Source organism: Pelodiscus sinensis, chromosome 4 (genome assembly GCF_049634645.1).
Source record: "Pelodiscus sinensis isolate JC-2024 chromosome 4, ASM4963464v1, whole genome shotgun sequence".
NCBI lineage: Eukaryota > Metazoa > Chordata > Testudines > Trionychidae > Pelodiscus > Pelodiscus sinensis.
In genome coordinates, this window is record NC_134714.1 from 132272960 (window position 1) to 132287982 (window position 15023).

The following is a 15023-nucleotide window of genomic DNA, read 5'->3' on the forward strand; positions in this document are numbered from 1 at the left end:
TAAAATTTGCTTGCTGTGCTTCTGAAGCTTTATTTCCCCATCTGAAACGGTATTTCCATTGGTCTATATGATAACCCTGAGTGATACTGGAAACTACCTGCCTCAGTATCTATGTAATTGCCCAATGTGTTGTGTCTTTACCTCAAAGGGTAGGATCTGGGCTCAAGCTTTTGGTGCTAGGGTCCATGAATGAAAAACCTTCTGGTCACCACGGGGTCTGTCTGAGTGTGACAGTGATTCAGGAGAGCAGCACCTACCTGCTGAGAACAAGGCGATGTGGTGGGGTTTCTCCATCGACAGTAAGTGCCTATTTGGAGGGTTCGAGAAGTTTTATACAGAGATCAAATCCATGGGACTTGCTCCCTGAAGTAAATGGGAATTACTGAGCTGAGTGAGGCACCGCACCTAATTAATGAGCTCAGTGAACCAAAGTCACTCTTGGCATAATTCATACCCTGTGGATTAATTTGCTGCAGCATTTCCTCCTGTGCTATTAAATGGTGCGATTTCTCTCTACTGTAGACAAATAACTATTATATTTTATAGCCTTCTCTCTCAGTATAAGAACTAGGGATCACCAAATGAAATTAACAGGCAGTAGGTGTATAGTTAAAAGATTCTACATTGGAACATCAGTGAGCTCTTCTGAGTTAGAGAAGAAGGGAAAAGTACTTCCTCAGAGAGAAGAGGGAAATCGATGCTTGAGCCAGGTGGCTACAAAAGTCATTGAGAGCCAGGGAGGGCAAGGTGAAAAACGGTTGCTTACCTTGTAACTGTTGTTCTTCGAGATGTGTAGCTCATGTCCATTCCAGGTAGGTGTGTGTGCTCAGAGTACATGCAATGTTGTAAATTTTTCTCTTAGCTGTACCCGTTGGGTCAGCAGGGGAGCCTCTGCTGTCCATGCACCCCCTTGATTCCTTCCTACCTGACCACTCTGAAGAAGGGGAATTGGGCAGGATTTGCAATGGACATGAGCAACACATCTCGAAGAACAACCATTACGAGGTAAGTAACCGTCTTTTTTCTTGGTGTGATTGCTCACGTTCATTTCGTTTAGGTGACTCCAAAGCGGAAACCTCAGGAGGCAGGGTTCCGAGTTCTAATCTTCCACTGAATGGAGGACAGCCCTACCCAGACCAGCATCCTCCCTTGCCAGATTTGTCAGCGCATAGTGATTGGCAAAGGTGTGGACAGGGGACCCTGTGGTGGTCCTGCAGCTGTTGAGATTCGGGACCTGAGCCACACAAGCTTCTGAGGAGGCCTGAGCTCTAGCTTAGTGGGCCATGAGGTGAGGAGCTGGAACCCTGGCCAGCCCGTAGCATTTCCTAATACAGGCTATGATCTGGGAAGAGATTCTTTGTAGAGAGACCAGCTGGCCTTCCAGCCAGTCTGGAATGACAACGAAGAGCTGAGGTGACCTGCAGAAGGTCTTTGTCCTCTCTAAATAAAAGACTAAAGGCCTCCTGCCATCCAAAGTGTGCAATGTCTGTTTCTTACCAGATGGATAGGGCTTTGGGGTAAAAGATTGTCAGGAAAATGTCCTGCGACACATGAAAGTTGGACCCCGCCTTCAGCAGAAGGCTGGGTGGGGGCGCAATCGGATTTTATCCTTAAAGAAAACCATATATGTAGCGTCTGAAGTGACATCCTTCAGTTTGGACCCATGCATGGCTGATGGGATGGCTACCAGAAGGGATACCTTATGGGACAGGTGCAGCAACGAGCATGTTCGAAGGAAGGTCTTGTATGTTTAGACAGGGCCAAGTTAAGGTTCCACTGCGGGACAGGCTGCCAAACATGCGGTGAAGCCTGGCTAGGACCTGCTAGGAAGGGAATGATGGAAGCCAGAGTCACCATCTTGAATTTGGACTTGACGATGAAGGGATTAAGATCCCAGAAGTCCAGGATGGGATGAAACCCACCTTCGGCTTTGGGGACCAGGAAATAGAAGCCCCTGCCCAAAAGCTCAGGGGGAACCACCTCTGTGCCCCCCCCAAGGGTGAGGAGCTGAAGAACCTCCTCCGAAGGAGAAGCTCTTGAGAAGTGTCCTTGAAAAGGGATGGGAGAGGGGAATGGGAAGGAGGGGCAGAACAGAAGGTTATGGCATATCCTCTACCCACCATTTCTAGGACCCAACGGTCTGAGGTAATAGACTCCCAGGCCCGGCAAAAAGGGAATAGGTGGTCCCGGAAAGGGAGGGATGAGGCTGGTGTCCTTGAGCGCACTCTCAAACCCCTTGACAAGGCCCTGAGGACCTCACAGTCCATCTTCTTGTCATCCCTGTTCTTGGGAGTGGCACCCTGCTGGCTCTGCCTCTCCCTTTGGTTCACTGCCTGGACAACCAAAGACCCGGGAGGCGGATGGGAGAATTCCTCTCCTGGGACACGAAGTTCCATCACTCGGTCTTCTTGTCCATCGGTGGAGTAGAGACTGGAGTTTGCCACAGGGATTTTGAGATCTTGGCCACCATTTTGTTGATAGGGAGTACAACTCTGGTAGGGGTGTCAGGCTGCAAAATGTCAACAGTTGTTTTAGGGCCAGTCGGCGAAGGAGGTCCTGGTGTGCCCTGAAGTCTATGGAGGACATGGAGGGAAGAGTGTCCCCCAAAGTCTCATTTGGGGAAGAATACGGGGGCCACGGCTTGCAAGTGGCCTTGGGCCATTGGGGCCTTGTTCCCCAAAGGTTGCAGGGAAATCTGACCAGGTGGAAGCAACTGCCCTGACGTGGGGGACTTAGTCAGTGGAAGCGCCAAAGGAGGTGCCCTAGATCTAGAAAAGACCAACTCCGGTCTAGAGGAGCCCGCTCTCTGGCTCTAGTGGTAGGCCTAGGGGGTCCAAAATGGTCACTGAGAGTGGACTGGTGCTTTTGAGGGCCAGGACTGCTGCATAATTGGTACAGGGACTGTCTGCGCCCATTGAGGCTGTTGCTGACGAGTGGGGGTTCAGCGGTGCCGTGACTGGTGGCAAGAATAGGACCAGTGTCAGGACCGGGACTTGGATCCCCTGGATGATCATATGAGTTGGTCGAATACTCTGAGGCCAAACTCGGTGAAGTGGAGGTGGACACAGCCATGACCTTGTTGTTGGGGTGTGTGGCCATCGACTCTGGCTTGCCCCAATGCTGAGGAGGAGGAGGCATGTCCGGGCTGGGGCCTGATAGACCCTGACTGAATCCAGTGGTCACAGAGCTCAGTGCTGCAGTTGATGCTGCCAAGGGCCTTACCTCAGTGTTTAATCCTATGATGAGACACAGGCCAGGGTTGAGGCTGCCACCAGTGCCATGCTAGGTGTTGGGGTGGCATGTGTAGGTATCGGACAGGAGTGGTGTTTCTTCTCCAGTTCCAGTAGCAGGGCTCTGGGTGCCCTGGCCGCCATTTGGTGTCAAACGAGGTCCTGATCTTTATCTGAGGCCGGAGCCAAAGTAGGGGGACAGGATAATTAAGCCTAATCCCTGGCTACTTCAAAGGCTTCCAGACTAGATGGCTCCAGGAAGATGCCATTGGGCTGGCATCCCTGTGAGGACTAGGACACTTGCCCGACCGAGGTAGTCCAGGTTCAGTGCCTGATGGTGCCACGTGCCCCACTTCAGGGCACACACCGTTGGGGTGACCTGTGCTTGCTAGACCTCCTCTTCTTCCGAGGCAACTGAGACTGTGACTGGTGCCAAGGTCTCCGCAGTATCGGGGATGCGTGGGAATGGCCAGATGCCTCCCACACCGAGGCTGGTGCGCTCTGACTCACTAGTGCTGGGTTGGACACCATTGCCAGCCATAAAGCCGCCTCCCTCAGGATAATCTTCAAGCGCGACTCTCTCTCTCACTTATTGTGCGGCTTGAACTCCTTGCAGTTTTCACAGGCCCCAGACACATGGGCCTCCTCCAAGCACTTAAGGCAGGCAGAGTGCGGGTCATCATAGAGTATAGGCCTCTAGAACTTCTCACAGGGCTTGAAGCCTTGAGTGCCGGGCATGCGGAGCAAGAACTTTGGTGGGTCCTAATTGTAGGATAACACCAGTTAATATCTACTTAAGAACAGATAAGAAACATAACTTGGAAAACTAGAACAAAAAACTAACCGAGTAACTGCTAACGGGAGGTTGCTGAGCAAGAGCATAAACACATTCCAGCGACCGTCACAAGCAGGAAGAAGGAACTGAGGGGGTGAACAGCCAGCAGGGGTATATATTGGCAGATATAGCAAAGCCACTCCAGAGGACTCCCCTGCTGGCCCAACGGGTACAGCTAAGAGAAGGATTTCCGATGACGCCTGCATGTTGCATGCACACACCTGCATGGACTGGACGTGAGCAATCACTCAAGGAAGAAAAAATTATAATTTCAAATGTTCTGGAAAATGCACAGAAAAAGCCTGAGGTGGTAAAGGATGAAATTCAAGAAGAACAAGCTCAAATAACTGTACTGAGGTGGGAGTACAGATCCACACAGAGAAGGCATGTCTACACTACCGAAAAGATCAACCTTCCAGAGTTCAAACATCTAGCGTTAGAATTAGCAGGTCTAGAGTAGACCTCCAAATTGAATGCTGTGGGCAGCTCTCACCGGTATCCTGTACTCCTCGGTCTGTGAGGAGTAAGGGAAGTCAATGGGAGCGTTTGCTCTCTTCGGTCTCCCATAGTATAGAAACTGCAACGGCTTGGCTTAAGCTAAGCTGACACCAGTTACACATTTTAAAGCAACCTACCTGGACTTGTGTAGACCAAGCTAGAAGGAGGAGTCCTGCAGTTAGGGATCTATATGTCATAGGAGACCAAGCTGAATATTAATCAACAGCATGATCCTACGTCAAGAAAAGCAAAAATCATTCTAGACGGCAGTGTTCTAAGTAAGAGAGAAGAAGTCATTCTGCTCTAGTCTCTGGTGATTAGGCTTCATTTGGAGCATTGTGATCATTTCTGGGCAACACATTTAAGGAAAGAAGTGCTGATATTGGAGAAGGTCCAGAGAAGGGCAACAAAAATTATAAAATGTGTAGAAAATATGACACATGAGGGAAGTTTCAAAGAACTTTGTTTGTTTAGTTTGTTTAGTTTGGAGAAGAGGAAACTGAAAGAGGATTTTGTGAAGCTTTTCAGTACATAAAATGTGAAAAGGAAGGAGAAAAATTATTATCCCTTAGCTTGGATGATATTACAAGATACGGTTGGCTTAAATTGCAACAAGGGAGGTTTAGGTTGGGTCTTTGGTAACATTTAAGTTTGGGTTAGGGATGGTGTCTGTGGTGCTTCCATGAGTGCAAGAGACTAGATTAATGGATGACGTCTCGAGATCCCTTCCGCTTCTATGATTGTGTGTCTAGCTCATTCTCACTTCATTTGATGGCCAAAATCCTTTCAAACTAACCCATTTGCACGACTCTAATTTGCTTTTGTTTCCTTGATCTACAAAGTTTTGAGAAGGATGGATGCAGAACTAGGTCTGAACCCTAAAATTATATTATTATATTTTAAACCTTTCCCCGTTTGCTCATCATACCCATGTTACCTCTGGAGGTGCTGCCTGAGGGAGCCAATGGTGTGGTGTGCTGTATCTGTTGCAGCCTGTCTCAGAATCAGACTGTCCCACATCATACCCACTGTACAATGTTGCCAGATACTTGTACATGATATTTGGCTTCTGTTCTCATCAATGCTCCTCCCCAGCTGAGAAATTTTTCACTAGCTGAGGGGAACTACTCAATAATTATAGAGTAGAATCTTATATTTTACATATAATATAGCAACACTCATTTTATAAGAACAATGATGATCAGCGGATTATGGGATTTATGTAGGGAAAGAGGGGCTATATCATCACTCTTTTACATCAATTTCCAAAATTCCTATATTCTTAAAGGATATCTTTATTTTTCATCACAGAATGTGAAAATTAAAAATAAAGTTGCTAACACAGGTGGCCATGTGTGGGTGTATTTATAGTGAGTGGAATAATGAGAGTGCCTGGGTTTGAAGTATCTATCTCTGTTTTCTGTGAGCATCAGCAAATACTGCAACATCCTAATAACTCCTTAATATTGCATGTAGAAACAAAGATCACCCAGTCTAGGAAGTATGTGGTTCTTCTCCCTTAGACCTTTCATACCAATATATAGATAGGATCTTGTAATCAATGGCTCCACAACCCAGTCTTCCCATGGTCAACATTCAGTGCAGTGACTATTATGCAAATGTATCCAGAATTGGACACATTTCTAGTAGACAAATAATTTATTGCCCATAACAGTGAAACATTGCTTCACTGAAAACCATGTGTGTTCGTCAGGGGAAGAATTTTAGGTGGTGGATATAAAACAACAGGAAAAAGGAGGCAGAGGTGTTTTCACGCTTTCTTATTTATTGTCCCGCAGTCAGGGTGTTTCCCTTGGAGGTAACACATCCAGGTTCAATTCCCCTGTCTGTCCAGTACTAGCCACAAGTCTGCATGCGGGTTTCCTGTCTTTCCAGAAAGAATCCCAGCCACCGAACAATGAGCTATTCCTGTCTGGGTCACTCTCAGTCTCTCCTTCCGAAGTGGTTCTACTATGTAACAGAAATGACCGACCCATGGGAACAGGGTCATGAAGTAGATCAGTTCCCCCTCTAGGTGGGTGCCCTGGGCAACCAGTCAATAGAATCATTCTCTCTGTCTGGCCCTGTGATTCTGCCCGGGGCTCTCAAGAACACCACAGTTCCAGCAGCAGAGACTGAGGCCAGAGCTGCACCACGGGCTACATGGACACTGCTGCCAGAAATGAAGCCGGGTATGTTTGGCAGGTCTGGTGAAGACACATCAGATCAATGGGGCAGCAATTGCTCAGCGACACATCTGTACCCAGCACCCGCAGAGGATTAGTCCCAAGGCTGGTGAACACTGATCCTGGCAAGTGATCTAAGTGTCATGGGTTCAGTTCTATAACTCCCCCATTGACACAGCACGGTGTGCACAGAGTTTGGGCACCGCTGCACATCAAACTAAGCTACATCAACTTGCAATAGCATAACTGGAATCAACACACAGTGTGAGCCTTGCCTAGCTCCACGATACAACAAGGCTAGTCTCCAGGATGCTCCCCAGCACCGTGAGACCCAATTTCAAGTTGCTTCAGCACCCCAGAAAGAGGGGGGATTGACCCCTGTCTGCCACATCCCATGTCAATGCTCTGATCACTGGGTTAAACTCTACAAGCAGTACCAGCCGCAGCAGCAGCACCGCCTCTTCTACTCCAATCCATTTTGCCAGTCTAGCTGTTCCTTGTGTTTGTGTTTAGACTGAAGAAGGAGGAGGCAGGATAAAGATTTGGATCAGGCAGAGATGTTTTCTAAGCAGTTGTAAACTAAACTAACAGTTATGGACACAGCTGTATCTGTTTGGCACACTCAGTCCCTGGAGTAAAAAAATCCCACATGTCTATCCTTGGTGGTCTATGGTAAATTCTAACAGAGCTCAGCACAAGATCACAGAGCAAACCTGTCAAGGAGGTGTTACTGTCCAATTATATCTCTGGGTTTAACTGATGTATCAAAAGTTCACCCTTTCTGAGCTATTTTGTGTTGTGTTCAGTGCAGGCTGTCACAGAGGTGTGCACACACCGGGGTCCCTCTTACAAATTATGCGCCCCTAGTTCCCTTAGGATGAAGTGACAGATGTTGAGAGGGAAATCATGTTTTTCTTAATAGTGCATGGGCACAAACCTGAGGACAATCTCTCCAACAACTCCCTTTACTTCAGCCTCAGAAATTGCGCAGTTCATAGTAAACCCCTCCTCCCCCAGGAACAAAGATATATTGATATGCTCTCCCATGTGAAACAGGTGCCTCCTTTAGTTTTGATGGAGTAACACTAAAGCCTTACTTTAATTGGAGCCTGCAGGATTTGTTGGAATAACGATGTTATAAGAACAATATAACAGCAAAAAACAATACACCATGGGTCAGAAATAATGTCATTGCCGTGAGCTGGGAATTGAATTTACCTCTTTCCACTGCCCGTCACTCAACCTGTGCTGGGATGAACAGATTCATGAATTGCTCAGGAGCTTATTCATGGCTTTCCTCAGGGCGACCTTCACCTCCCTGTTCCTCAGGCTGTAGATGAGGGGGTTCAGCATGGGGATCACCAGTGTGTAGAACAGAGAGGCTATTTTGTCTATGTCCGTGTGATAGTTGGAGTTAGGTCGCAAATAGATGAAAAGGAGGGTGCCATATAATATGACCACTGTAGTCAAGTGGCAAGCACAGGTGGAGAAGGCTTTGTTCCGGCCCTCCGAAGAGGACATTTGCAGGATGGTGGAGATGATATAGACATAGGAGAGGAGAATTGTTATAGCGCTAGTCAGATTAATGAACAATGCAAAGGCAAATATCACAATCTGATTGATGTGGGTGTCAGAGCAGGAGAGCGCCAGAAGTGAAAGAATTTCACAGCAGAAATGATTGATGACATTGGAGCTGCAGAGTGGCAGCCGGAATGTCAGACACGTGTGGATCATTGCATTCACCAACCCCACAGCACACACCCCAGCCACCAGCTGGTTACAGCTCTGCTTGGACATAGTGACCGTATAGAGCAGCGGGTTACAGATGGCCACATAACGGTCGTACGCCATCACAGCCAGCAAGAAACACTCAATAGTTCCAAAACAGATATAGAAATACATTTGCACAGCGCAAGCAGTATAAGAAATGCTTTTCCTTTCATCTAAGAAATCCAGCATCATCTTAGGCGCTATTACAGTGGAACCGCAGAGATCACAGAAAGACAAACTCTGGAGGAAAAAGTACATGGGGGTGTGAAGTCGGGGGTCAATCATGATTAACCAGATCATTCCACCATTCCCTACCAGGGTGGCAACATATATCAGTAGGAACAACACAAACAGTGGGACATGCAGCTCCGGATGATCTGTCAGTCCTGTGAGAATGAACTCAGTCACCACCGAGTGATTTCCCTTTTCCATCTCCTCTTGGCTGAGATCAGGCAGCAGGTCGGCCGGTGTATGGCTCAGGGAAATTATCCCTTTTCTGTAACAAATTAATGGATACAAGTTCGAGATCAAGGAAGAGCTTATTCCACAGAGCCAGATATTCACAGCTGGTCATATCAGGTGTCCCATGCAATGCACATACTGTACACATACAAGGACACGCAGGTGAATTGTGATTGACGGAGAAACCCTCTTCTTCACTAATCTGAGCAGCAAACAGAGCCTTGTGACTTGGTTGTGAGAGAATCAGGCTGAAAGTCATCTGAAACTGAAGAGACAATTGCTTAGCTCAGGAAGGGTTGACAGTAAATGAGTGTCATGCTCTCTCTGCTCTTCCAGCAAGGAGACTTCTGTAGCTTGGCTGTTGGTTTGGGGCAGGACATGCTTGCTGTACTCATGAATCTTTTTTTTCTTCATATGAAAAGGCACTTTACATTACCCTGTATGAAAACCATGATTGATTCTGGAAACCATCCACCTCAGTAACCACGTAATTGCCGAGTGTGCTGTGTCTTTACTGAAGGGGATATGATCTGCGCTCAAGCTTTCAGTGCTAGCGACTATGAATGAAATATCTTCTGGTCACCATGGGGGTCTGTCTGAATGTGACAGTGATGCAGGGCAACAGAACTTAGATGCTTAGAAGAAGGGGATGTGGTAGGATTTCACCATCAACAAAAAGTGACTGTTTTGTGTGTTAGGGAACATGTCCCAGTGTTCGGATTTCAGTATAAAACTTCTCAGAGGTTAGTGGAATAGCTGAGCTCAAAGAGACACCACACGCAATTAATGAGCTCAGTGAACCAAAGTCATGCTTGGTGTCAGTCATGCCCCGGGGTTAATTTGCAGCACACTTTCTTCCTTTGCTATTAAATGATGTGATTTTGCTCTACTGCAGACAAGTCTCTGTGACATTTTATAACCTTTTCTCACAGTATTAGAACTAGGGGTCACCAAAGGAAATCATTAGGCAGCAGGTTCAAAACAAAAAATGGAAGCTTTTCTTCACCTAGCAAACAGTCAACCTGTGGAACTCCTTGCCAGAGGATGTGGTGAAGTGTAGGGCTTTAAGAGGGTTCAGAAAAGAGCTATATAGATTCATAGAGGTTGGTTTCACCAATGATTGTTAGCTAGGATGGGCAGGAATGGTGTCCCCACCCTCCGTTTGTCTGTAAATGGTTGATGAGAGGGATCACGTGAGAATTACGTGTTCTGTTCCCTCCCTCTGGGGCATCTGTATTGGCCATTATCGGCAGGTATGATACTGGGCTGGATGGACCTTTGGTCTGACCTACTATAGACATTCTTATCTTCTTATGTACTCCTCAAAGTATGCCACATAGCTCCACTCATTGTGCCTGATGGAGACGACAGGAAGTGGCCCCAGACATCTCCTCTGTATTGTTAATTGGGCATTTTCCTGTAAAGCTAGAAATGACCCTTCTGAAACTGTTTGTAGTGGCCTCTTCTGATTCCTTGCATTTTGAAGCAGCATTTTCCAAAGCATTCACCAATTCAGTGAGTTTGTGGACTCATATGAAATTATGGGTCTCAAATTCTTTCTGCCTTAATTTCCCCGTCTCTGACTGGGAGTAACCTTATTCACATGTCTTTCAATTGGGTTAATAAATAGTTGGAAACCCTGACATGGCCTTATGGTGCATCTGCCACACAGTGGGAGATTGGTTAAGGCAACTTTGGAGAGAACTGACCCAATCAGAGGAGGACTTATTGATCCAACCTTAGGGAGAGGGCTTAGTGGAGCAGCCAATCAGGGCCAGCCTGTTCCATATAAAAAAAGCAAGTTAGCAGAATGGCCCTTGGAATGAGGTCACAGGGTTAGGGTAAAGTTGGGAGGCAACAGGAGCTACAGACTGACTGACTGCCAGACTAAAGTCCTGATACATGGTAAAGAAGTAGCTGATGCTATGGGGAAGTGACTCAAGGAAACAGGGAGATGTTGGAAAAGGAGCAGTTGGTGCCAGATGTCTATAGGGTCCCTCAGTCACTACCTAGAGTCCCAACCAAGTCACAACTGCCTAGGGATGTTATTACATCTTTATCATTGGAGATATCTAAGTTCACGTGAGACATACACATGTCAGGGATGTTCTCGATAGTGCTTTGTCCTTCCATGAGTGCAAGGGACTGGACTTAGGGATGACGTCTCCAAGTCCCTCCCACTTCTGCGGTTCTGTGACTGGCTAGTTCTCACTTCAACTGAAGGCCAAAATCCTTTCAAACTCACCCTTTTGCCCATGACTTGGTTGTACCTTTGTTTTCCTTTCCTTCATCCACAAGGAGTTCAAAAGAACAGAAACAGAACCAGGTTAGAACCCTGAAATCAGCCTCAGCGTCAAATCGTTCCCCATTTGCCCATCATGCCCATGGTACCCTTGGAGCTGCTTCCTGAGGGTAAATTTGGCTTTGATGGCTTCCAGCATTGCTCCCCCTAGCATCTTTGGTCCTAGGACAACAGTTGTACAGAGGACGTAATTAATGTCGATGCCCCGTCTTTCTGGTGGATTTTGAGCACAGAGGACAAGAGCCCCAGGTGGCGTGGAATGCTGTATCCCCCGCCGGGTCATTTTAATATTGCAGGAGAATGAGATGAATAGAGTCTATTTTATTGGTTGGCCACCTTCACCAAAGGAAGGCCAATCCTTTCAGAAGAGTTAATTTGGAGTCTGTTACAAACTAGCTTGGAATCAGACTGTCCCACATCATACCCACTGTAGCATGTATCAGAACCATGTACATGAGATTTGGCTTCTGTTCTTATCAATGCTCCTCCTCAATTGAGGAATTTTGGGCCCATCCCTTAAACACCTTTGATCTGAGGAACTCTATTGGGACACTGAATTCTATGAACTGAGCAGGTAGCTGTAAAATGTTGCGAAAGCTGCAGATTATCAATACTGTGTGCGCCACTTGATTGCTTCACACTTTCAGTTCTGCACACATTGGATAATCTATTCCCCACAGTTGCTTTCCTTCTTCAGCTGCCTATAACTCAGAGCTAAACCTTGGGCTCATCTTCTGGCTGGTTCATGAACAAGAGAATCCCCCTCTGCTTTTCCACCCGACAACACAGAATACGAACCTCTATGTCAGAGGACCTAGCAATGCTGAATTGAATGTGTGTCCTATACCATCCAGCACTCTCCTGGACAATACCAGCACGTACAAATTATGTCCTTTTATTAACAGAAAGTGGCCTGTGCAAACCCTCTTCTCAAGTAGAGTTTCCCAACCTGTTTCAATACAAAATTCCACAGGCCTGGATTAAATAATAAAACACATTTCCTGACTCTTGAGAGAGAGATTTATCTAGAGATTTTAAGAGATTGCAAACAATGAAGGCGAGACTTAGTTAAAAAGAAATAAAAGGTAAAATGCAACTAATATGTAACTTAGAAAACTAAAGGAATTGAAACAAAATTTTCTCTCACCACCTTCAACTGCAGTGTAATGGTCTGGATGCCTTTCACCAAGAACTCTCCAGTCCAAAGGTTCTTCCACTTTAATCCAGACTGTTTTTTATGTTGCGGACAAAGAGAAAGGGATAGTAGCTTTCAGACCTTTGCCTTTGCTTCTCATGGTCATTTCTTTTTTGCAAGAAGCATCTCCAGCATGGGGTTTTTGAGACAATTTCTGAATGAATAGAAAACTCCAGCGGTTTGTCTGTCAAAATTTAGATTTCTCACTCACATCCTTCTTCCTTCCCAGGAATGATCACTTCACCAGGCACTGAAATTTGATTGACCTTGCTGAGAGGAAAAACTCATTCCATATAGAGTAAAATCTTATAGTTTACTTATATTGTTCCAACCCAAATTTTACCAGGACAATGATGGTCAGCGGATTATGCGTTTTATGTTGAGAAAGAGGGGTTGTGTCACCACTCTTTTAAAACAAGGATTTACACGTGTTCCTCTATTGTCATGAGAAGGAAAGACTGCGTAGAAGGTAGAGCATTTGCTTAGAATTTTGTAATTTGGGTCTCATTTCCTGGCTTAACAGAAGACCGTTTGTGTGACCATGAATCAGAGGATTAAGTTTCTCTGTGCCTCATCTCATTCTTAAACAGATGTAATGTAGCACCACATAATACGGAAGTTATGGCAATCAATAGAATAAAAGATTTTGACGTGCTTAGAGGAATTATTTGGATGTAGGCCATATAAGGAACTACAAACTTTTTTGAAGCTAGCTGTCTAGTGAAACAAGCAAGTATGTTTGATTGCTCCCATTCAGAGTAGGTCTAAGGAAGGCAGAGAGAATTAAAGATCCACTTTGTCTTACTGTTCCATGGGGACTGTGAATTAGTGGAGGCTTGTGAAAATATTGTTTCCATATCACTGAAATGATAAAAACAATTACATATTGAACGTACCAACAAATATTTTATATTTCTAAAAATTCCTATATTCTTAAAGGATATCTTTAATTTTCATCATAGAATGTTGACCATCCCCTAAGAAGACCCAGGACACAACTGAGCTAGTCACCAGAACGCTCCCCAGAAGTGTGGGAGACCCACATTCAGACAGAGGGGAATTGACCTCTGTCTCCCAAATCCCACATGAGTGCTCTGATCACTGGATAGAAGCAGATGAGGATTCCTGCAGCATCACCGCACCTCTTCCACTCCCGTCCAGTTTGCCTGTCTATCCCCTCCTTGACTTTGCATTTACATTGAAGCAGAAGGAGGCAGGAAAAAGATTTGGATCAGGTTGAGATGTTTTCTAAGCAGCTGTGAACTAAAAAAAATCAGTTATGGGCACAGCTTTATCTATTTAGCACACTGTGTTTCTGGAGTCAAAAAATTCCCACACCTCTACTCTTGCTAGTCTATGGTACATTCCAGCAGAGCTCAGAGTAAGAACATAGAGCAAACCTGCCAAGGAGGTATGAATGTTACTGTCTAGTTTTATCTCAGGGTGTAATTGACAGATGAAAAGTTCACCCTTTCTGAGCTATTTTGTGTTGTGTTCAGTGCAGGCTGTCACAGAGGTGCGCACAGACTCTGGCCCCTCTTACAAATTATGCTCCTCTTTCTTTGTAGTTCCCTTAAAAGGAAGTGACAGACATTGTGAGGGAAATCATGTTTTTCTTCGTAGTGTGTGGACTCAAAGCAGGGGACAATCTCTGTGACAACTCCCTTTGCTTTAGCCACACAAAGGACACAGGTCCTAAGAAAACCACCCAGGAACAAAGATATATTGAGATACTCTCCATGTAAAACAGGTGCCTCTTTTCGTTTTGATGGAGTAACACTAAAGCCTGACTTCAGTTGAAGCCTGGAGGATTTCTTTGAATAATAATGTAATTAGAATAATATAACAATGAACAATAATACTATGAGGGGTCTGTAAAAAGTCATTGCAATGGGATGGAAATTGAATTCTCCTCTTTCCACTGCCAGTCACCCAACCAACACTGAGGTGAACAGATTCAGAAATTGGTTAGTTGTTTATTCATGGTTTTCCTCAGGGCAACCTTCACCTCCCTGTTCCTCAGGCTGTAGATGAGGGGGTTCAACATGGGGATCACCAACATGTAGAACACGGAGGTTATTTTTTCCATGTCCGTAGAATAGGTGGACATAGGTCGTAAATATATAAAAAGGCCTGTGCCATATGAAATGACCACGGCCGTTAAGTGGCAAGCGCAGGTGGAGAAGGTTTTGTGCCGGCCCTCGGCAGAGCAGATGTGCAGAACGGTGGAGAAGATATAGACATAGGAAAGGAGGATGATCATAAAACTGTTCAGATTAATGAAGCATGCAAGAGCAAACAGCACAATCTCATTGAGGCTGTAGTCAGAGCAGGAGAGTGCCATTAGTTGGGCAACATCACAGAAGTAATGGTTGATGACATTGGAGCGGCAGAATGACAGCTGAAACGTCAGACATGTCTGAATCATTGCATCCACCAATCCCACAATACACGCTCCAGCCACCAGCTGGCCACAACGCTGCTTGGACATGATGACTGTATAGAGCAGCGGGTTACAGATGGCCACATAACGGTCATAGGCCAT

At 45.8% G+C, this 15023-nt stretch overlaps 2 protein-coding genes across 2 annotated transcripts; both read right to left on the reverse strand.

Annotated features, from left to right (window-relative positions):
• Nucleotides 1-8012: 8012 nt before the first annotated feature.
• On the reverse strand, nt 8013-8951 carry LOC102445108 (olfactory receptor 5G9-like). The gene has a single exon (XM_006133545.2). The coding sequence runs from the start codon at nt 8949-8951 to the stop codon at nt 8013-8015; it is 939 nt and encodes a 312-aa protein (XP_006133607.2).
• A 5484-nt stretch (nt 8952-14435) lies between these two features.
• LOC142829333 (olfactory receptor-like protein OLF2) lies at nt 14436-15023 on the reverse strand. The gene has a single exon (XM_075928822.1). It carries the CDS (start codon nt 15021-15023, stop codon nt 14436-14438), a length of 588 nt encoding a protein of 195 aa, XP_075784937.1.